At 41.8% G+C, this 24134-nt stretch overlaps 2 protein-coding genes across 2 annotated transcripts; both read left to right on the forward strand.

Moving 5' to 3' along the window:
* Positions 1–329: 329 nt before the first annotated feature.
* Positions 330–18499, forward strand: pygmb (phosphorylase, glycogen, muscle b). Its single transcript, XM_080051606.1, has 20 exons — positions 330–681; positions 6634–6735; positions 7074–7152; positions 7278–7381; positions 7802–7933; positions 8940–9051; positions 9195–9277; positions 9688–9831; positions 10007–10099; positions 11246–11392; positions 11798–11961; positions 13022–13136; positions 13680–13781; positions 13870–14017; positions 14112–14170; positions 14434–14575; positions 14892–15099; positions 15729–15863; positions 16508–16574; positions 17201–18499. Exons 1-20 carry the CDS (start codon positions 439–441, stop codon positions 17348–17350), a joined length of 2529 nt encoding a protein of 842 aa, XP_079907732.1. The 5' UTR covers positions 330–438; the 3' UTR covers positions 17351–18499.
* Positions 18500–19947: 1448 nt separating this feature from the next.
* LOC307269479 (protein C-ets-1-like) lies at positions 19948–23750 on the forward strand (the record flags this gene model as incomplete). Its single annotated transcript, XM_080052448.1, has 8 exons — positions 19948–19966; positions 21345–21464; positions 21707–21910; positions 22095–22169; positions 22287–22484; positions 22908–23135; positions 23250–23368; positions 23538–23750. The coding sequence occupies 8 exons, from the start codon at positions 19948–19950 to the stop codon at positions 23748–23750; spliced, it is 1176 nt and encodes a 391-aa protein (XP_079908574.1).
* Positions 23751–24134: the final 384 nt, after the last annotated feature.

A 24134-nucleotide genomic window follows, 5' to 3' on the forward strand; every position in this document is an offset into this window, starting at 1 on the left:
ATTGTATCCGCACATTTAACAAGCCTAGTAAAACTTGATCAAATTACTTTAAGTCTTTAGCCATATAATGTTTTTATTACCTTAAAATATCTGCAGCATATATATTATTACACAAAAACTCCACTTTAAAAGCGGCGTATGACGGGAAATATGTTACATTGAGGCGTGTGACGCACTTAAAAATAGTCTCCGTGTTCGTTAGTTGACTTTTATTTTGATAGTCAGGAAGACCGTAGACCGGAAAAGCTTGTTTTCTTCGCTCTAACTTGACAGAGTACGTGACACATAAACTAAGCTGGACCGTCACATCACACCGGGCTGTCTGCACTCAGCGGAGAGTTGGAAGAGAAGAGGGGCGTGCGCGTGCAACAGTCGGCAACCAAACATTTTATTCAAAGCTAAATTAAGGGAAACACATCAGTGCAACCGTGAGCAAGCATGGCCAAGCCGCTGACAGACCAGGAGAAGAAGAAGCAGATCTCGGTCCGGGGGCTGGCCGGTGTCGAGAACGTCGCGGACCTGAAAACTAATTTCAACCGACACCTTCACTTCACGCTGGTCAAAGACCGAAATGTGGCCACTAAACGGGACTACTACTTCGCCCTGGCCAACACGGTCCGGGACCACCTGGTGGGCCGCTGGATCCGGACGCAGCAGCACTACTATGAGAAAGATCCAAAAGTAAGACAGTGGTGCAGATGCCGCAGTCCTGCACGCACGCACACACACACACACACACACACACACACACACATACACACTCACAGCTGACCAGGATGGGAGGGCACGCACTTTTGCAGTAACACAACTAGTGAACACGCGCGTGCACGTGTTCATTTGTGTGTGTGTGTGTGTGTGTGTGTGTGTGCGTGTTTATGGGCGCGCTCTTTGCTGCTTTGATATCATATCCATTTATAGAAATGTTCCGGCGGCTTTGTCTACCCACGCATTGTGCATTTGAAACGGAGTGTGAGTGTGTGTGTATGCAGCTTGTTTGGCAGGGAAGTTCATGTCCACACTGACAGATGTCCTCTGTGGGCCTATCAAAATCTCGCTGTTACATAATCTCCTGTTCTCGTGCATCAGCCTCAGTAACCTTGGTGTGCTGGGGAGGAGGATGCTCCAAATAATGTGCCCCAAATACTGGCTTTATCCTGTGTGGATGGAATCGCGGAGACTCAACTGGTTGTTGGAATGACGCATTACGTAACGGCCTCCATTCATCCTAGCCACTGCACACTGCAAAGCACACAATGTCCCCACACTGTTAAAAAAAACTGCAGCCTCATCTTCCTTATGTTATTGGAACAGGAGGATGCTTGCATGGAGAGTGTGAGTGCATCACCTGCATTATAAATTAAGCCAGTGTGTAAGGCTGCACTATGCCCTGTGCAGTCTGCTGCACTCCACAAATCATCCTGATGGGGACTTCTTGTTCCTGGTAACTTGTCTGCCTTTAACCTGTCAAACTGTACTGGAAAAACCTCTTGGTCCATTGCTGTATAGCCAGCTCCATATTTATTTTTAAATCCAGGTGGCATCCTAAGGTATCACGAGATTCCAAATATAACAAAAAATTATTATTATATTTATAATTAAATTAGCTACAAGAAATGTTGTATATTACCGTTTGATGGATGCAGCTGTTTCACTGTCTTTGTTAGCAGAAGCAGGGCCCAAAATTTAGCTTAAACATATATTCTAGTCTTACGTTTGGTTCCAGGAGCCTTAAAATTTTGATTTGATGATATAATTATTCAATAAGAATAAGAGTAAATATGTTTTGTAAACTAACTGCAGGCACTGCAAACGTCCCTCCCCTGCATTGTGCACCTTTTAATAATCACCCCATATACATATACATACTGTTAAATAGATGGAGCTTATACTGTTAAGTCATTCACGTGAAGTCCTTCTATTAATACTTATCGATGGATGATTTTTGGCACATTTTTTTTCCATGTCTGCTCCCTACATACTACCCCCCCCCCCCCCCCCCCCCCACACACACACACACACACACATCCCCACCCGCCCCATAGCCTACGCCCGGCCGGATAAGAAATATCACCTGGATCAAGGTCATAGAGTCTGCCAGACACTCAGCCGAGAGACACAAAAAGCCATTATAGATTCACACAACTGCAGACACTTTGAAGCATTATCTCTTTTTTATTTTGGGAAAAGCCGTCATCAGTTGCATACCTTGATCTAGAAAGTGTTTGCTATTTTTTCACACTCTGGCGGAGTTGTGAGGAGGGCATTGTGCTGGGTTTGGTTTGATCCACTCCACGGTGAAGTGTAAAGGGATATTGTTGTATAGACGAGCTGCCTGTTTATAGCCCTGTTGCGTCTGACAACAGCTGTTGTTCCCTACCAGAGATAATGTTGCACTGCAGGGCCATCAGGGACACGCCAATGTTTTATTATTAGTTTCCTCCCTGGAAGTTTGTGCTGAATTTCTGTGCGCCATTTTGTGAATTTCAATCATCTTAACCCTGTTGATTAAACATGAGATGCTTGTCATTTTTTTTGCAAATTCTTTTGCATGGAGATTTAAAAATAAAGATGATAAAGGTTAGTTGTTGAGATCCCTCATCCATTCTAATTGAAATCACTTTTCAGGGATGACAGGAAATTCGACAGGTTGCAATTCCATATTTCAAAATTACACCCAAAAGGGAGTGGAAGTTCAGCTACATTCTGTTCTGAAGATTTGATGAAAAAGTTCAACACCACAGGAAGGAGAACAAATTTTCTTTTGAAAACAATGAGACAGGAAAAGGTTGTACCGGCATTCTCCTTATGCGGGTTGGACGTGTCTGGTTTGGAGGAAACAACTTCCATCTTCTCCCCGAAGTTCTCACTCCAAAGAAAATGCCAGTCACAACCGACATCGCTACTGCTACAGATGGCGTCATCTGTCTAAAGTTCATATTCCCAGTATACAGGCTAATGTTAACATATTGATAGGAACTAACGCTCCCAAAGTACTGGAACCATGGGAAATTGTCAATAGCTGTGGAGGTGGCCCATACGCTATAAGAACAGTGTTGGGTTGGGTCATAAATGGTCCTTTAACTGGAAACTGCAGCAGTCCTGACATGAAGCTTCATTCTGCTGTGGTGAATAGGATTGCTGTATCCAACTTGGAGCTCATGTTGAACAACCAGTACAATCACGATTTCAATGAAAAGACCCCAGAAGACAAGGAGATGTCTAGAAAAGACAGCAGATTTATGGAAATCATGGAATCTTCCGCAATAGTACAGAACGACAGGTATTGCCTGAGGTTGCCACTTAAGAAACCGGAAATCCTGCAACCAAATAACTTTGCAGTGTCCAAACAAAGAATACTTGGGTTAAGGAGGAGGTTTGCAAATAATCCAACATTGCACAAGGAATATTCCAGCTCTCTTAATGGGGTTATCGACAAAGGTTATGAAGAGCAAATACCTCTAGAGCAGTTGCAGCGTGGAGGGGGAAATGTGTGGTACATCCTACACCACAGCGTCTACCATCCCAGAAAGGGCTCTCCACGAGTGGTTTTCGATTGTGGAGCCACTTTCAAAGGAACGTCATTAATTACCAATTTGTTGCAAGAACCACACCAACTCACTCCTTGGAGTTCTTACTCGATTCAGGCAGGAGCCTGTAGCAGTTATGGGTGACATACAGGCTATATTTTCATCAAATTTCAAACCATGACGTCTTAGGGGCCACTCACACTAGGGCCGCGGCCCCGTGCCAAAGCTCATTAGCATACTAAAGTCTAGAACGTTTGGCTAGTGTGACCACGCCATCCGTATTCCAGCACGGAACAGCCCCTTGGCCACGGCACACCTGGGAGAGGCCAAAGTACAGATGCTAATGAGATGACACGCGCACGAGCAAGCGCACAAGCAAGCGCACAGGCGGAGTTCCTGACGTGAATTTATTAAGGATGCATAGTCCTTTAACGCCCGCTGCCTTACTTGTCGGCACCAGAATTGCCCACCACTTGGACTTGTAGCTACATAAAATGTGTGAGAATTAACGTGTGTGTAGGCCTAGGTGTGGGCTAATAAAAGAGGGAGAGAGCTAAATAGGTGAGCGCAGAAAGCAAAGCAAAAAGGTTTTCGTGTTTACTCACGTTCGTCAGATGATTTTTTTCTTTTTCCTCCCGTCAGCTGTCATAATACTGCCTTTACGCATGGCGGTGGAGACGAACACAAAACAACACACAACGGGACTCCGCGGCCCGCTGATAAGGAAACAGTAGCCTACACTAAGGTTTAACAAGAAACTTTATAAAGACACTTAAAAAAACGATCTCTGCCCATACAAAAAGTTCTGACTTGGATTTGATGGAGCGATCGATGTGTATAAAACCATCCGGTACGTATGGTCTGATGACGGGCCGTTATATTAATAATAAACAGCGTGCTGCACAAATATGAGACTGTCCACCGCGACCTATTACGTCAAGGCTACATTTAAAAAAAAACAATAGCTTAAGGATTCTCGTTGCTCTAATGTGGAAGTGGAATATATGATGCAAATTTGGCCGGATGAAAATATTCACAAACAGTCGTATAGCCTACAAGTAGACTACGCTCCAAATCCTAAACGCGCACGGTGACGTTGGCAAGGTGCAATCGTGCCCAGGCCACAAGCAGTGTGAGCACGGGCCTGCGGGGGGAGTGAGGAGGGGGGGAATCGTGCTGAATCTTCCTGCAGCACGGAACAGGCCAACGGCACTAGTGTGAGTGGGCCCTTAAGTGTATTACCAACAGTGACCATGGAAACAGTGGTCCCAGCTCTTTTCAGGTCATTGACCAAGTCCTGCCGTGTAGTCCTGGGCTGATTCCTCACCTTTCTTAGCATCATTGAGACCCCACGAGGTGATATCTTGCATGGGGCTCCACTCCGATTGAGATTGACCGTCATGTTTAGCTTCTTCCATTTTCTAATGATTGCTCCAACAGTGGACCTTTTTTCACCAAGCTGCTTGGCAATTTCTCCGTAGCCCTTTCCAGCCTTGTGGAGTTGTACAATTTTGTCTTTGGACAGCTCTTTGCTCTTAGCCATGCTGAATGTTTGGGTCTTACTGATTGTATGGGGTGGACAGGTGTCTTTATGCAGCTAACGACCTCACACAGGTGCATCTGATTCAGGATAATACAGTGGAGTGGAGGAGGATTTTAAAGGCGGACTAACAGGTCTTTGAGGGTCAGAATTCTAGCTGATAGACAGGTGTTCAAATACTTATTTTCAGCTGTATCACACGAATAAATTGTTAAAAAATCATAGATTGTGATTTCTGGATTTTTCTTTTTAGGTTATCTCTCATACAGTGGACATGCACCTACCATGGAAATGTCAGACCCCTCCATGATTTCTAAGTGAGAGAACTTGCAAAATAGCAGGGTGTTCAAATACTTATTTTCTTCACTGTATATTAACCTGCTTGGCCAGCAGAGCAGTTCACTTGGAGGTGGCAAATTCACTGGAGACGGACGCCTGCATAAATGCATTTCGGCGGTTCATCAGCAGGAGGGGACAAGTTGCCTGTATTAAATCAGATAATGGAACGTCTTTGGAGCTGAAAGAGAGTTGAAAGAAGCTCTGACTGCACTAAATCATGAGCAGATCCAAAGGGCTCTCATTCCAGCTGGAGTTGAGTGGAGTTTCAATCCACCAGCAGGATCTCATTTTGGTGGGGTTTGGGAGCGCCTGATACGTATAGTACGTTGAGTTCTCAAATCTATCTTGCACCAACAGACATTGGATGACGATAGACTCCACACTGTTATGTGTGAAGTAGAGGCCATTCTTAATGATCGTCCAATTACTAAATTGTCTGACGATTCAAACGATTTGGAGCCTCTCACACCAAATCATCTCCTGCTATTAAAGGGAAACCCAGCTTTGCCACCTGGAGTTTTTGAACCAGCTGACATGTATTCAAGGCGGTGATGGAAACTGGTTCAATATCTCTCTGATCTGTTTTGGAGGCGTTGGATCCGGGAGTACCTGCCATTGCTGCAAGAAAGACAGAAGTGGAACCAAAAGAAGAGGAGCCTCGTTGCTGGAGACGTGGTGGTCATTATGGATTCCTCAGTGCCACGCGGGTCTTGGCCACTGGGCAAGGTGTTAGAGGTTTTTCCCGACAAAAGGGGCCTGGTCTCGCATCTGCCAGCATCTCGGGGCTTAAAGCTTAGGCTTGACCTCTACAGGGACAGTGTGTGGACCTTTTAAACAACTTCAACACGTTTAACTGATGTGATATCAAACCAATAAACTGCTGTATGTTTAAAAAAGCATAACTTTTATTTATTTATTAGTAATCCATAAATAAATACTAATGTTTTTATTCAAATAAATGGCCTCTCGATTACTATTGGGTGGTGTCTCATGATATGCTACTTGGTTCATCTAAATAGATGGGGAAAAAATAACGTAATGGAGTATTTTATATATTATCTTTACTGAGTATGATCTATGAGTGCAGCGAGTATACATCTACCATTACAATATTTTGCGTGGGTGTTTAGATCATACTTTTAAACGGGTTAGTATTATGAAGTATTGGCAACTATAGATTTAATGAAGCCCAGAATTCACATTAGTTTACCCCCTGTTTCCCTTCAGCGTGTGTACTACCTCTCACTGGAGTTCTACATGGGCCGGACTCTGCAGAACACCATGGTGAACCTGGCCCTGGAGAACGCCTGTGACGAGGCCACCTACCAGGTGAGTGTGAGGATCACCATGGTTCTGCTTCTCCACTTTTCCATGACCTTGACCTTAAGGCTAGCCAAGTGCTGAAAATATGGCTGTTGGCTTTAGATTTTGTACTGAGGACGTGGAAGATATAATATATGTATTTTGGCATTGCCCTGTTGTCGGACGTTTTTTCTTTATATAATTGACTTTTTTTGTAAATGTATGTATGTGTGTGTATATTTGTGTTATGTTTATTGTACAAACAAATTTGAAAGAATTAAAATGTGAAAAGACTAGGCCTAGGTTGAACAGTCCGACATGTTGGACGTGTTCCCATGGTAACGACATGTCCATGTGTTCTCCAGCTGGGTCTGGACATGGAGGAGCTGCAGGACATTGAGGAAGACGCAGGGCTGGGCAACGGAGGGCTGGGACGTCTGGCTGGTGAGTTACTCCTGTGTGTGTGTGTGTGTGTGTGTGTGTGTGTGTGTGTGTGTGTGTGTGTGTGTGTGTGCAGCCCTGTCTCAAGCAGCCCCCCACCAACCCTCCTCTCCTTCTTATGTCCTCAGCTTGTTTCCTGGACTCCATGGCCTCTCTGGGTCTGGCTGCTTATGGATACGGCATCCGCTACGAGTTTGGCATCTTCAATCAGAAGATTGTCAATGGCTGGCAGGTATGTTATTAACCTGTACTCTGTGACCAAACCATTATGATTTGAATGTAAACCAGTCTAAATTATCTCCATTAATATTTATGAACTGCCTCACCTTACCTGAATGCTCAATTCCTCTTGGAGGCATTTCAAAGATTTACAAATGTCGTTTCAAGCAGCAGAAAATGATGTCCTCTGTACTCCCCTGTTACTTTACTCAAACTAATTGTTTTGTTGGAAGGACAATTTTTTTTGTATAGCCTTTTAGAATGAGCGTTTTATACCAACATAGGAACCGGGCGCACCACCAGGTTTCTACAATTTTCAGAAGACAGTTTTGTGTCTAAATGCTGTTGGTTAACATTCGCACATCAGCCTCTTGTTTGACTCATTCTCTGTATTAGCACAACAAGTGAATCCCACCATGGCATGTCTCTCCAGGTGGAAGAGGCAGACGACTGGCTGCGTTACGGGAACCCCTGGGAGAAGGCTCGCCCCGAGTACATGCGTCCGGTTCACTTCTATGGCCGAGTGGAGCACACGGACGAGGGAGTGAAGTGGGTCGACACACAGGTCAGTGGGAAACAGACACAACTCTGACACCAGAACTGTCCTGTTATTAGATATCATACAGTGGATATGTTGCGGCCTAATTGCATATTTACCACAGAAATTATGAATAAACAATGTATTGTAATTGACGCCAGTAAGGCCCATTGGTCCAGAATTAATACTAGCTTAAAATAACACATGGATGATGATGATGATGATGATGAATGAAAATCACAAGTTTTGTAGGTTTACATTGAAGTACTGCTGATCCTGGATTTTTTTTTACCCAAATATTGTTAGAAATAAAATTCTACCGTGTTCTTTTAACCAGAGTTGAAGAAGGAAAAACAAGTAGAAAATGTATTTCAAAGCTTAAAGATTTATTATCTAAATTGAGTGAGCAGAAACATGTAGGCCTACATGGAGCTTACTGGATTCTCAAAAAACGTCCCCAGTAAGACTGAAGACAAAATGGTGGGACATAGTGTTATATGGAAACAAATACATTATTTCTGATTGGTTGACTATGTGTTAGAGGCTGGCCGATGACGTCTTCTTCTTGCTGGTCTTCATAAGATACATTTCATGTTTTACTAAGACAGTGCTCATAAGAGAGGTGAAGGGAGGCTGTGGGGTCGTTGCTAGGCCGGTTGTCATGTGCAGGCACATCCCACACAAATAGTTATCTCCTGACCTTGGGCAAAGTATCTACTGAAACGGCCTGCCTCAGTGTTGTTATGTGTCTCTGTAAATGGTGAATGTATGTGAAGTTACTAAACATACAAAAGTGTATAAGTTTAAAAAGCACATGAGTATAAAATTAAGATTATTCTGACAATATCCAAATTTTAAAGTTTGAAATGCTTTTATTTCTTACATGGAAAAAGGCAGAATCCCTTTTTATAATGTGGTTGTGAAAGAAGTGTGTTGACCCAAGTATGTAGTGAGCAGGACATCATACAATGAGAATAACTGTTGAATAGCTTAAACATTGGAATAATGGCCTGTGTATATTGCTATGATCCAGGTGGTCTTGGCTCTTCCCTATGACACACCAGTCCCCGGCTACAGGAACAACATTGTCAACACCATGAGGCTGTGGTCTGCTAAGGCCCCCTGTGACTTCAACCTCAAAGACTGTGAGTATTGTCACCAGTACTCTTAAACAACCATCGTTGACATTGTTTTAAATAAAGCATATGAATAAATAACTCAACTAAATCTTTTGATGCAATAATAAGAAATGAAATGAACAAACACAACTAATATTTTTATCCCACAGTTAACGTTGGCGGCTACATTCAAGCCGTGCTGGACAGAAACCTGGCTGAGAACATCTCCAGGGTTCTGTACCCCAACGACAATGTGAGTGGATTCAAATGAAAGTTTTAGAAAGACCAACCAGCAACACCTGTTAACATTTCACCCTATTTATCGTAACACTGCGTTAAACGATGACATTGTTCAAGTTTCAACTTATCAAGAAACTTTTTCAGGATTTTCTTTTAAAGCACTTTAATTGGTGGCAAATGGTGCAAAGAATCTCTTACTGCACAGGACCTATGTGTTGTTCTAGAGAAATGATCTCATTGGCCAAGCTGAATATCTCAACTAATAAAGCACTTACATTAACTTAATTTTCCATATATATTTCTCAACACTATTCTGAAGGTTATTACAGAAGAGTTTGTTCATATTTTGGCAATTGTCTGATTTCCAACACTTTTTAATTTATTTTTTAAACTTGCTGAAAATCTTCTTTTTATATTGTGTAGTTCTTTGAAGGGAAGGAGCTGCGTCTGAAGCAGGAGTACTTTGTTGTCGCGGCCACTCTGCAGGACATCATCCGTCGGTTCAAAGCCTCCAAGTTTGGCTCCACAGAGTATGTGCGACTGGACCTCTCCACGTTGCCAGATAAGGTGAGAAATACACCGTACCATCAAAATACTGTATGTCACTCTGACACATTACTGGAAGGACTGGTACTAGGAGTTTCCATGTCCTTTGCCAATTGCGATCATGTTGTTTTTTTCTATAGTAGTATTTGTATTTTGTAGCTTTGGTGTCTGTTGAATGTCTGTGTGTATTTTGCAGGTGGCCATCCAGCTTAATGACACCCACCCTGCTATGGCCATCCCTGAGCTTATGAGGATGCTTGTGGACATTGAGAAACTCACCTGGGACAAGGTAACACACAGTGTGCTTAAAAGAAACGCTTGTCACATTGTCCACGAGTTAGAAACTTTATTTCTAACAGTGCAACTGGGTTTGGCTGCAACTTATATTTAATGTAACCTTCTGAACCACACAATCTGGCAGTCACACTCATTATACACAGTAATGGACCAACTGTGTGGTGGTGACAAAAGGCAGGGTTTGAACTTCCCCTGCTACTACACAACACACTAGGCGGGTGTGAAAACGCATGTTTTTCTATAAAAGATTGCCAAGTAAACAACATCACTTACTCCCAGAGGCTGAAACCACCATAATATTCATCCAAAAATATTGTGTCCATGAATGCCCCTTGACAACTCTTAACACCTTAAGTAATACAGTTCCAAAATTAAGCCAAGAAAAGCACTTCTTCATCAAAATCTATTATTCCACATGTCCCTTTTCAACAGACATGGCAGGGCAGCCATTTTTGTTTTGTGCTGTGCCTTGTGGAAAATATCGTACAATCCGAGACTGCAATCAGGCCCGGTGGATGAAAAGGTCTGGGCCTTTAAATGCATATTGATTGATTCAGCTATTCTAGCTTGTAGCCTTGGTTGTGCTTGTTACTCAGAGATGCAAGATTGGAGATAAAGTAAAAAAAAAATGAGCCCACACTGAGTAAAAATTTGACATTTAATTTCATTGTTAATCAACTGCTTCCCCTCGTGTGTACGACGTGCTTTCGAAGGGACACTGTCAAACAGTGTAAGCAAATGAAGGCGCACTATTTTGTCTTGACTCAACAACATGCAGAAAACTGTTACTGCTTCAGCTCAACTGAATGTTCCTGTGGGGACTGGTGCAGCAGTTCTGTCTGTTTGCATCCTTCAACACTGCAATAGCCACAAGACAGCAGCCATGACAAATTAATCATAGCTGAAGTCATCCAATGTGACAAGATGTAGGCAAAATGAACTCGCTAACATAGGATCCTCTTTTCCAAAACATTTGGAAAACAACACTATCATTCATTTTTTCTACACAAATTCCATTTTTACTTACACTATTTTTTGTCAAAAAGGTAGTAGAAACAAAAAAAAATGTATTTCACGGTCACAGTTTCAGTCGTGCATGACATCTGTCCTCTGTGTGTGTGTGTGTGTGTGTGTGCAGGCCTGGGACATAGTGGTGCGTACCTGTGCCTACACCAACCACACGGTGCTGCCTGAAGCTTTGGAGCGCTGGCCTGTAGACCTCTTCCAGAACCTGCTGCCTAGACACCTGGAGATCATCTACGAGATCAACAGGAGACACCTGGAGGTACTACAACCAATAGGATTGGCACACAAATGAAAACGTTGGGAAAGCGTGAAGATGGGAAGTAGAAAGGGAGGGAACGTATATTGGATTATTTCAAAAGCAGTGTATTAAATCATTTAAAGTTTGGCCTTTGCGATCACCCAATTTACAGATCACCTATCGAGTCATTTGGATCCAAAATGAGTGGCCCGATTGATTGGAGCATCCCTGGTTTAGATCATTTATCATTAAGCTGTATGAGCATTTATACAAACCCTTTTTAAAAACAGAAACCAGCTCATAAATAAATGCTTTTTGTGTAATGTACAAAATGATCTAGTAGGAAGACTATAAAGGTACTGTATATCAAAAGTCCAAATGGACAGCTGTGCTCTGTACATACACTGATCCCTCCCTCTCCTCCAGCGTATAGCCAAACTCTTCCCGGGAGACGATGACCGCATGAGGCGTATGTCGCTGATCGAGGAAGGAGACTCCAAGAAGATCAACATGGCTCACCTGTGCATCGTGGGATCTCACGCCGTCAACGGAGTAGCCCGCATCCACTCTGAGATCATCAAAAGATCTGTGTAAGGAAATACCTGTTCACCCTCATCTCTTCTCTGGCTTTGTGTGTGTGTGTGTGTGTGTGTGTGTGTGTGTGTGTGTGTGTGTGTGTGTGTGTGTGTGTGTGTGTGTGTGTGTGTGTGTGTGTGTGTGTGTGTGTGTGTGTGTGTGTGTGTGTGTGTGTGTGTGTGTGTGTGTGTGTGTGTGTGTGTGTGTGTGTGTGTGTGTGTGTGTGTGTGTTAGTAAAGAAGCCCCCTGGTCATACAAATCCATATAAAAGGTTGAAGAATGTTGATATTAAAACATCACCCAAATGTGCTGTAGTAAGGCTTTTCCTGTGCCAGCACTAACAATACTGTACTGGACTGTCCAAGGCCGTAGCCAGGATTTTTTCCGAATACTGAGGTCAAAAATGTTCTTTAAATGACTAGTCTAAATATCTGTTCCATATTTGATGTATTACAATATATGTAATGGTCATGCTTATGAAAAATAAAATATATCCATCCAACATAACATAAGCAGAATTGTTAGGTTCAGCTGCACCTCCATTCAATTTCAGCATACAATTGTCAGTGAAATTTTGTATCATTATTGGCAGTAGCAGCCTTACTTTATCTGTACTAGTCTGTAGCCTACTAAGCCATTTGCTTCCCTCTTTTTATTTGCCCTTGGCTCCACCTCTGTTACCTTCCCAACATTTTGTTTGCTTAAGCCTTTTAAACATCTTCATTCATTTGAATAAAAGACAACATTAGTCAGACTTGGTTATTTTGGATAATGGGTTTGTAGGTATTGAAATTGATTTGTGCTGCGAGACTCCACTGTGCGTTCGTTAATTAGTTTAGGCGATTTCCAACCAAAATGACTGTGCTCTCATCTCAAGTCAAATGTGTCTATTCTACATGTCAAATGAATCTGTGTTAAGGCAGGGACATTTTTCTCATCGTCAACTCTATTTCCAATTCATATATTAAACAAAACCGGCAGAAAAAAATCACAATGGTAGATGTGAGCGTGGCACTGCAAAATCTTCTTCTAGCTAATGTAAGTGTCTGATTGTGGCTCACCTCCTCTCTTCAGGTTTAAGGATTTCTATGAAGCCGACCCTGATAAGTTCCAGAACAAGACCAACGGCATCACACCACGGCGCTGGCTGGTCATGTGCAACCCGGGCCTGGCTGAGGTCATCGCAGAGGTGAGCTTTGCCTTGTTCATGCAGAATGAATATAGATTTACAGAAGAGAACCAACCCTGGCTCAACCCTGATGCTATTAAAGCCTCTGGAAGCCTGGTCTAAAATAGTATAAATCAATACAGTATGATATCAAATGTGGGTTTCTCAATAAGCTTTAACAAAAACCTAACTGAAAATAAATGTTCATAAATATTATAAAACAGCCTTTTTTTGGGGTCTATACCATTTGAGAGGACTGTATCAAACAATCTCCATGGCAACAGTCATTGTTTTTGTAGAACGTTCGTGATTGGTTCAAATGACGTATTGTGTAACAAGAACCAGAGCATAGCCCGCCTCATCTAAACCAAATTTCTGTAAAGTTTGTCAAACTTAAATGACAATATCTTTAATCTGGATTGATAAAAATGCCTCACTCCTTTTCAGGTGCTTACTATCATGCAACTAACTCAAACTCACTCTCATTGTTAGTTGGATCTTGAAGATTTGTAAGTTTCCTAATCCAAATAATATATTCTAATGTGGTTATTATGTGTCATTCAGAGGATCGGTGATGACTACATGCGTGACCTGGACCAGCTGAAGCAGCTTCTGGAATTTGTGGACGACGACTCTTTCATTCGGGACGTCGCCAAAGTCAAACAAGTGAGTCCTTTTTGAAGTGAGCCCTTAAAATGAAAATGTTCTCGTCTTTTTGTGTTTTGTGTTTAATCATATCAACCTACTTTTTAAGGAGAACAAGCTGAAGTTTGCCGCCTATCTGGAAGATTACTACAAGCTGAAGATCAACCCCAACTCCATGTTTGACGTCCACGTGAAGAGGATCCACGAGTACAAGAGGCAGCTGCTCAACTGCCTGCACATCATCACGCTGTACAACCGTGGGTGTTTGCTCTGTCACTGGTAGCCTGTTTGAAAAAGAAATGATGGACTCCGAGTAATGGTTGTTTTGTTTTGTTTTTTTGTTTTTTTTAGGAATCAAGAAAGAACCAAACAAGTCATGGACCCCAAGGACCATCATGATTGGAGGAAAGGTGAGCACCGGTCCATTGAAGATGTTACAGTGCATTAGTTTTTTCTATTTTGGTAAGGAGTTCGACGGAACACTGACCATAGAAGTCTTCTCTATGTATTCGGTAAGAATAGATAATACAAGACTGACTCTCTCTCAATGTTGAACCTGCTTTCTCAGAGGAATGTCTAACCTCGAACCTGCCAAATGTGTTTTGCTGGAACTGCCAATAGCTCCTACTTTTGGACAGCTTGGTTCTTATGCAGTGTTTTTGTGTCTGTCTAGGCGGCTCCAGGTTACCACACGGCCAAGATGATCATCAAACTGATCACCTCCATCGGCGACATCGTAAACAAAGACCCCGTGGTGGGAGATCGCCTCAAAGTCATCTTCCTGGAGAACTACAGGGTCACTCTGGCTGAGAAAAGTAATGGACACTCGTCATTTATCATCTCATTGTATGTTCAATTCAACTTGTGTGAGCTTAATTTTCATATTAAACATAGGGGGGGAAAAAAACGATGTAACCGCATAATGGTACAATATTTCAAGCCAAAATATCTGGATACTGTTGACAATCGGTGACCAAACCTGCGCACTATTGTGTAAAGACTAAAGCATGTCTGTACCACCGAGTATCGAAAGATGTCTCGATGGATCCATGTTTTGAAGACACATTTACCATACTTTGTTTTCCTCTGTTAAATGAAAAGTAATGTCAATTGTCCCCCCCCCGTACACAGTCATCCCAGCCTCGGACCTGTCGGAGCAGATCTCCACAGCAGGCACTGAGGCCTCCGGCACGGGGAACATGAAGTTCATGCTGAACGGAGCACTGACCATCGGCACCATGGACGGAGCCAACGTGGAGATGGCAGAGGAGGCCGGGGAGGAGAACCTCTTCATCTTTGGCATGAGGGTGGAGGACGTAGAGGCTATGGACAAGATTGGGTGAGTAGAAAGATGTTTACCATGCCCTTAAATGGCCAGGGAATATGACTTGTTGTTGATGAAAACAGTGTGACAGTAGCACAAGTGTCGAAAGTCAGTGAGGTGGTTCAGTAAAGTCTGTTATACTGTAATATCTAGCAGTGTAGGGTACGTTTTTGTTGCATAAATCTTTGGGGTAAGGTTGAATGAAATACAAATATCTTGGGCCGGAGAAGAAATACTATTGGATAAATAACTAGTTACGTCCTAACCTGATCACTTGTTATGGTAGAAAGACTTGAGGCAGTGGTGGATGATGCTATCTTTAATAACTAGCTTCTTCTCCTTTTTGAAGACCACCTTAGCTTCTGTAAATTCTACCAATGTGAGGGGTTGGCAATGGAGCGTTGCTATCTAGAATCTCACCACTAGATGCGTAAAAATACAAGTTTTTACACACTGTACCTTTTTAAAGCCTGTGGAAAAAAAACTCTCAACTCTTATTTTTTTTTCAAGGGCTTTAAAAATATGACTACCATTCTTGTTTTTAATGACTAAATCTTCACCAACCAACAGCTTATAGTAAAATTCCACCATGTTGTTTTTAACATGATACTAATGTCTATGGAACTTCTTCTAAACCCCCCCAGCTATGACGCACAGTCCTACTACAACCGTATCCCTGAGCTGAAGCAGGCCATGGACCAGATCTCAGGAGGCTGCTTCAGCCCCGAGGAGCCAGACCTCTTCAAAGACCTAGTCAACATGCTCATGAACCACGACAGGTCAGACACACACACTCACTCAAGGAATCAGCAGTGTGTATGTGCTGACCTATGGAAACACCTTTTATGTCACAGTCATGCAGCGTCAGCGGTGGAGCACTGTCATCCACTGTCAAATGACCCTGCTCCAATTGAGACTCACTTTTTCACTTGCAACACTCAATAGTCGCGGAGGCCATATCAAACGTCTCCCAGGCTACTCAAAGTCAATGTTTTTTCTATACCCCTGCTATGTTTGGAATGAGGTTTGCAATATGCCCTTATTTAGAAAGGGTACCAACGTAAAATGATATCCTCTTTCGTTGTGAGGTCTTCTATAGTGAAACCCAATGCTTGGAGAGAAGAACTTACAGGAGGATTTTCAGCATGTGCCGCAGCAGAAGCATGATTTGATTTTGATCAGTCAAATTGCTGCAATGCAATTATCCGATGAGCACGTATGTGACAGGTAAAACAAGTATATTAGGCCTTGCCCTGACTTGTATATTCACTGGGGTGGACAGGACAATAGAACCTATTTATACTGTTTGGGAATGTGACCAAGTGAGAGTTTTAAAGGGAGTTTACTGGGCATACACTTAATGTTGGACCTTTTAATTAATGCTTCCACTAAATCCATTTTCTACTGTATTTCTGTGCTACAGGTTCAAGGTGTTTGCAGACTATGAAGACTACATCAAATGTCAAGACAGAGTCAGCAAACTCTACAGGGTCAGTATATTGTACTTTACGATAGCATACTGTGCCAATTTATTCACCACTGTATATCATGCTACTATGCTATAACATAACGTATATTACTGCACTTTAATGTACTATATGGTAGGCAAACCATAATGTGCTGTACTATATCATAAAGTTAGTCATTGATTCTGGAGAATGCTTATTTTCAAAATCACTTATGTGAAAATCGTTGAACATTTCCTCATGATCGGCTACCTGTTAAAAAAATCCAGTATTGATACACAGCCTAGGCTCTGTAAATTAGCATGTTAATGTTAACATCCCCTTTGTTTACATGGCAGTTTACAGAGCCTAGGCTGTGTATAAATACCAACTGAGCTAAGGGCGCCCCCTTACTCTCTTTAAATATACAATATTTTTACAATGTAACCCCCTCCCCCCGTGTGTGTGTGTGTGTGTGTGTGTGTGTGTGTGTGTGTGTGTGTGTGTGTGTGTGTGTGTGTGTGTGTGTGTGTGTGTGTGTGTGTGTGTGTGTGTGTGTGTGTGTGTGTGTGTGTGTGTGTGTGTGTGTGTGTGTGTGTGTGTGTGTGTGTGTGTGTGTGTGTGTGTGTGTGTGTGTGTGTGTGTGTGTGTGTGTGTGTGCGCGCTCGCAGGACCCTAAAGAGTGGACCAAGATGGTGATCCACAACATCGCCGGCTGTGGTAAATTCTCCAGCGACCGCACCATCAGCCAGTACGCCCGGGAGATCTGGGGCATGGAGCCCAGCCTGGAGAAGATCTCAGCCCCAGATGACCCTCGCTAAAACCACAACTGCCTCCTCCTAACCAGGGGAGGAACAACCCCGTAGCATTTCCTTCACTGTGTACTGTAGTGTTGTTTTATTTATAATAATCTCTTTACAAGCTCTAGTTTATCTTGCAGTAACATGTATCGAAGTGAATCTGTATTTTAAAAAAAAATTTGTCCCTCTGTATCACCACCAGCAATGCATCATTCTCACTGTTGGGTGTTAAACCTTGTATACCGCCACGAAAGTTTTTCAGCAGCTAAAGAAACAGCCTGCACTTCACCTTTTAGGAAATAATGGGGCTTCTTCAGTTTGAGTGAAAAACAAAAGAAACGGTGTATTTCACTGTTATGTGATAGTGACCAATAGGAATGAAATAGGTCAAAAGCATCAACCAGAAGTTGGAAGTCGAAACTTGAATGTCATTTGAGTGCTATAATATAACACAATCAGGGTGTAAGACCTTTATACCAAACTTATACTTCCGTACTACAGTGTTGACACAACAAGTGAGTGGAACCACCAAATTCTCAGCACATTCCCCCTTCTACTTCTGAGCCTACTTTCTGACTCTCAAAAAACCAAGTTATGCCAATAAACCTCAGCAGCACTCTTATGGTTCTTCCTAGCCAACCCATGTCTTCCATAGAGGAGAGATAAAGGGACACAAACACAGCCTCATTTCAGCACTGTACACTGGATGGTGTTGGTAGGAAAGCCATGGTCTCCATTTCCACCGCAGATTAACATTCGTATTAATAGTTCTATAAAGTTTCTCCGATTGCTTTGTTAAAGTGTGTGTTGATGGTGTTTGCAGAATAGATTGGTTATTGATGTGTTGACCCCATCTGTTTACCTGTTGCATGTCTGTGTCTGTCTCTCTCTGTCTCATTCTGCCCACACTCTGCTCCTAAAAAGTGACCTGTGTTAGACAAACGACAACGCCTTTTCTCTGCCTAAAAACCTAAGTGACTCGATTGATCTTTTGGAAGATGTGTGTGTGTGTATTTTTCTGTGGTGTAGTTATATGTGTGTGTGTGTGTATTGCATAGATTGAGTCCATAACACGCTGGATAATCAGCTCAAATGATGTACTGTAACGAAATAATGTCCTGCTTCTTCAGCTCTAGTGCATGTGACTGCTGGTCTGACTGCTGTGGTGCTGCCCCCATGGGGGAGGAGGAGGAGGGGGGGGGGGGGGGGCTGCAGAAACAAAAACAACATTTCACTGTAAGTCAAGGCTGCTTTTTTAGTCAATAAACGACAAAATTACATCAACAGTTTCGATGTCTGAGTTTAGTTAGTATCAGCTATCAGTGTGACAAAGCTCCATCAAAGGTGATTGGGATCAGAGCTTAAGGAGTGCCAAACACCCTTTCAACATACATTTTCCTATTGTTATTTTACAACAACAACAAAAAAAATTGTTGCCCATGCTAAAATCACCTCTGGCTCTAGTGCAGCTTTACATGGAAGTATATCATATTATACAGTATGATTTAGATATGAATAACACTAGATGATGGTAACTTTGTGCAATAGTGTGTAGAATTCCGTAAGGTCCATAAGCCTGTGTACAAGGTAAAACTTTTGTTATTCTTTATTTTATTAAGCATAAAGACGATAAAATGCAACCTGGGACTAGAAACCTGTATAGTTAAAGGGACATTTTATCTGAGCCACTTTGTAGTAATCACCAGCAGAGGGTGCTCTATAATGTCCTAGATTGTTTATTTGAGTTCATCTTGTAATCATGACTTCAGATCAAAGACATAACATGTAGTTTCTCTAATGCCAGAACAGAGAATGTGTCCTGATTTAGCAGAGAATTCAGAAAGTCAATCAATCTGGTCACATTTAAGATTGTTACATGGTAAGTGACATGACTTTTTGACTGGAATTGTCTCCATTGTCATATCTTGTTAGGGCATTTTTAGTGTTTTGATGTTTAATTGATTTTGAATGGAACTGTTTTTAGAGTAGAAACATAAAGTATGCAGATGCTGCAATGAGGGCATGACAGCTCATGAAATGGTTTGAGGGGTTTGAATAAGATATATGTTATACTGTAGACCACCAGATCTAAAACACATATTTGTAAATTATTTGACAAGTAGCAGTGAAACTGTTCTGGAGGCTTTTGGTGGAAAAAACACCTTTAAACTTTGACAGATGTTCTTCTGTAAAACAAAACAAGATTATCAATGGTGAAAGTTTCTATTATTTAAATATTACAAGGTCTCCCTTTAATGACCTGTACTCTTGAACCACCAGCAATTCACGAAAGATTTCACTTATTGTGTGAGATATCTCAACGTCCACCTGCTGGATTGGTTGTGTAAACTCTTCAATCCACAGCCAAATGTACTGGTTGTAATGACCTCTAACATCCTATTCGTATGTGTTTAAATCTAGGCCCAACTGGATTAATTGATTTTTTTGATTTCACACTTGGCCTTCAGACCTGTTCCTTCTCATGCCCCTCCCACATCCACATGATTGACAGTTGTCCATCACAACCGGCCCCCTCCTCCCCTGTCATATTAAAGCCCCATTCCCCCCTCTGTAGTCTCATTTTCATTCACCTGAGCCCCAATTCCTTGCACACTAGGATGGATTGCAGTACTTACGGTAAGACAACCATTGCTTCATCTATTAAGTATCTCAATTTACTCGTCCCAATGAAATTATATTGTTTATGACACATTTCTTGTTTGTTCCAATCTGGTCATTCTGTTAAAAATTGAACTTGAAATATTGACGAAAGGTTAATTAGATTTCATGGTAACAGTTTACCTTAGACATCCAACCTATATGAATTGTTAGCACATCCTGTAGGCAGGCTACTATAATGTAGTTATCAGATATAAGGTCACTTTTTAGGTGTTCAATAATGTTTTTATGTAACAATAGTTTTTCCAATGAAGAATAGGTTATTTAAACGGATATTTGTATTCATATTTATTGATATTCAAATCCTCATGTTGTGTCATTAACTTTTCCTGTTCATGTAATTCAAACTGGTTTCATATTGAGCTGGAGGGAGAATTCTTTATCTGGGAAACTGTAGTTTGACAAAGACTGTCCACTTATGGAATCGTCGGATGGAGTCCGCTCAGTTGTCATGGAAGGTGAAGAATGAAATATGAATAGATACATACTTAAACTATAAAAACTCTCCCGGAGAAAATAAATCTGATTAGTATGTACTTTGATGCTGATTGGCACAATTTATTTATGGTACAACAATATCTCAAACTGTATATTTATTTATAATGATTGTATGTAGGATCAGTGTGGAATAGTGAACATTTTGGTATTTGAATGGAGTTTGCACATACAGATGCTTTGTTATAAAAACAATGGGGCTGAATAGGCATCTTAAGCAACTCACAACAAATATCAAATCATCTTGGTTGCATTACATTTAAGATGGGTGACAAAAGTCTTTAAAAAAATCACATTTTCCCGGAATTAAATATGAATATGTATGTACACTAAAATGCAGGAAACTACATTGAATTGCTAATCTATCGTTGTAGTCACGGCACGCGTGGCATTCACAGTTTCCAAGCTAGAACAAAGAAGGCACGGAAGAATACAATTGAATTACATACATTGAATGATATTGCTGCTACAAACCAATCAAACGAAAATAAATAATTTAGATTATTAATGTAAAATATGAAGACATTTTATATGATTACATATTACTTGGGTTATATAATATTGTCAACTAGATTGGTTGAAAATGAGTCCAAAGAGGAAATATAATTGTTGACAAAAGCTAAATTTTCTTATTCATGTCAACAGCTGTATTAAAGTGTGTTATAGGGGTCATAAACCATTTATCACCTGTACTAAAAGTAAATGAAGTGTTGGCATTTGTAGGTAAAGACATACTTGTTTGGGATCAATTTGTAATGATGCTATACTACATGCTGTTTGTAATGGGGTTATAATAAGTTGACTTTAACATGAGGGTCCTTCAATGTAATCACTGTCCCAGAGCTGGACCCCCTGGAGGTCCCTCCTCTCACCCCCACCAGTAAGGAGGTCCTAGGCCAGGTGCTGAAGGCCAGTTTCGCTGGCTTTGCCCAGGAGAGAATCAACCATCACTTTCCACCAGGTAAAACCTCAAAACACACACACACACACACACACACACACACACACACACACACACACACACACACACACACACACACACACACACACACACACACACAGATACACACACATACACAACCACACCATTTGCTTCATCAATACAGGAGGGAGATCTCTTATTAAGGGGTTTAAAGAGGTTATAGAGAAGTGTTTGCTTTGGTTCAGTGCTGTATATTTATTCATATTTGCCATTATGTCCAGATCCAACCATGTGGTCCGAGTGGGAAGTGACCTACTGGCTGGACTGGTGCCAGGCTGAGTTTGGTCTCCAGCGGCTGGGTTCAGACCTGAGAGGGCTGCAGGGTGGGGAGCTGTGTTGCCTGGACAGAGAGGCTTTCCTCAGCCTCATGTCTGACTGCACTGCAGGGGAGATACTTTGGGAGCATCTGGAGACCATGAGGAGAGGTACAGGCTTTATTGAAAAAAAAAAAAAATACGATTCTTCCTAAATCTTTGCTTGAAATGTGCCTTTCAAATACTTTGCTCGATAAGTTATAATCCAACCGTTGATAAACTTTGGTCATAGATAAATTCTTTGTTATTTTCCTGTCATGAAATGATGTCTTGTCGTGTGAATGTGATTCTCCAGAGAATGAATATGTCTGCAGTACGTTATTACCCACATGCACCATATCGTCTTACTGCCAGCTTCAAATCAACAAGGGTAATAACTTCTCCTGTCCAACCTTTAGCTTTTATTTCTGCCATCATTACCAATATCACATGTAATAATGACCAATGTTTCACTTATAATGTATAATATTGTCTATGTTTCCTTTAGAAAACTACTCAGACAACATTGTGGAGCATTCAGACAGACAAAGTTACCATGTTCAGTATCACCCCTCTGAGAGGACCAGCCTGCACACACTGGATCCTGTGACGGTTCACCTTGAGGATTACTATCTGATCAAAACAGACAAACTGAGCAGGAGCATGAGCACCACTGCTCTGCTGCAGGAAACAGGCGGGAACGGAGGTGAAAACACACTTCATACATATGAACGTTACATTCGATGCAAATGACATGACGTTGAATCACTACGGTGCTCCTTTGGTTATTCAAATGTTACATCATTTGCTCATTTTAAAATTGTATTTTGGGTTTCTACTAGAAAACTGTTTAAATGGTGTAGTGTCCAAAAAACACCTTTCAGTTATCTGATTGACTGGTGCCTTTTAAAGGGTGCTCTTCACCAACTCTGCAGTGCTGCAAAGTTGTTTGTTCTGGTTTTGCGAGACACAAATTCATCTCTCATAGAAGATTATGATTTTTTTTTATTCTCCTGAGATTCCTCAAAAAAGTAGTATGGTGGATTGTGAACAGCCATGGTTTGTCTAAGAACCAACATCCTTAACATCCTCCTCTCCTCCCTGTGTTTGGACTGTTCTGTGCTGGTAGAGACAGACTCAGAAGTGGAGATGGCTGCGCACAGTGACGACTCTGACATTGTGGCCTCTCTATCGTGGACTAATCCGCTGCAGGACGTAGATCCAGGGACTGAAGAGAACATGTCAGAAGATGTCTTCAATTTCCCACATCCACACAGGAGCTTCAAAGAATATGTGGGCAACAAAACAGACCTGGGCAGAGCTGTGATACCAGCAGCTATCCTTGCTGGTTATACTGGTGAGTGGTGGTTGAATGATGTTCTATAGATGAAAGATATACTCTATAAGTCTGTTCTGTTATAAATCTCTCCAACAAGTCTACAAGGTTTTCTACCCTATTATGTTTCTATAGGAAGCGGCCCCATTCAACTGTGGCAGTTCCTCCTGGAGCTCCTCACAGACCGCAGCTGTCAGTCCTGTATAAGCTGGACGGGAGATGGCTGGGAGTTCAAGCTGACAGACCCTGATGAGGTTCTTAAAAATCTATAAATCAGTTTAATACTATTGTATTTCAGTGACTCGTCAACATTATATTTGCTACATAAAATACTATACTTATTTTCTTATGATACTGTCAAAGTAATTAAAGGTCTGTAGCTCTATGAGGCGTGCTGACAGTAAGACCTAGCTTTGTCTCCAGGTAGCGTTGCTTTGGGGTCGGAGGAAGAACAAGCCCAAGATGAACTACGAGAAGCTGAGTCGCGGCCTACGCTACTACTACGACAAGAACATCATCCGCAAGACGGCTGGCAAACGCTACGTCTACCGCTTTGTCTGCAACCTGCAAGGCCTGCTGGGATATGAGCCTGGGGAGCTGCATGACATGTTGGACATCAGTCACAAGAGTCACTAATGACCTCAAAAAACTTTAGCCAGAAGGAGCAAAGAGACACTTTGTATATGGGATCTTTCACTTTGTTACTTTTCCATTCGTTTAACTGTTTATAAAGGCTGACAATGAAGATGATAAAACAGTGTAAATGTGTGTGTATGTGTGTGGGAGAGCGATAAGGTTATCTGTTAACAAAAGTTACAAACCTAAGCGGGAGAATTGTGGCACTTTATCTTTACTGTTGTGGTTGTCCAACAATAAAACTCAAAAGTCATTTATACCTCTGTGAATAGAGAATACTTGTATTCATGCAACAAAGGTCCCCAGCCAGACTCGTATATTGGACTGGTTCTTTCAAACGTGCCTCAACTGTACAGTAGATGCTAAAACCTTCCATTATTATTC

Source organism: Ammodytes marinus (assembly GCF_949987685.1).
Source record: "Ammodytes marinus genome assembly, chromosome: 23".
NCBI classification, from domain to species: Eukaryota; Metazoa; Chordata; class Actinopteri; order Uranoscopiformes; family Ammodytidae; genus Ammodytes; species Ammodytes marinus.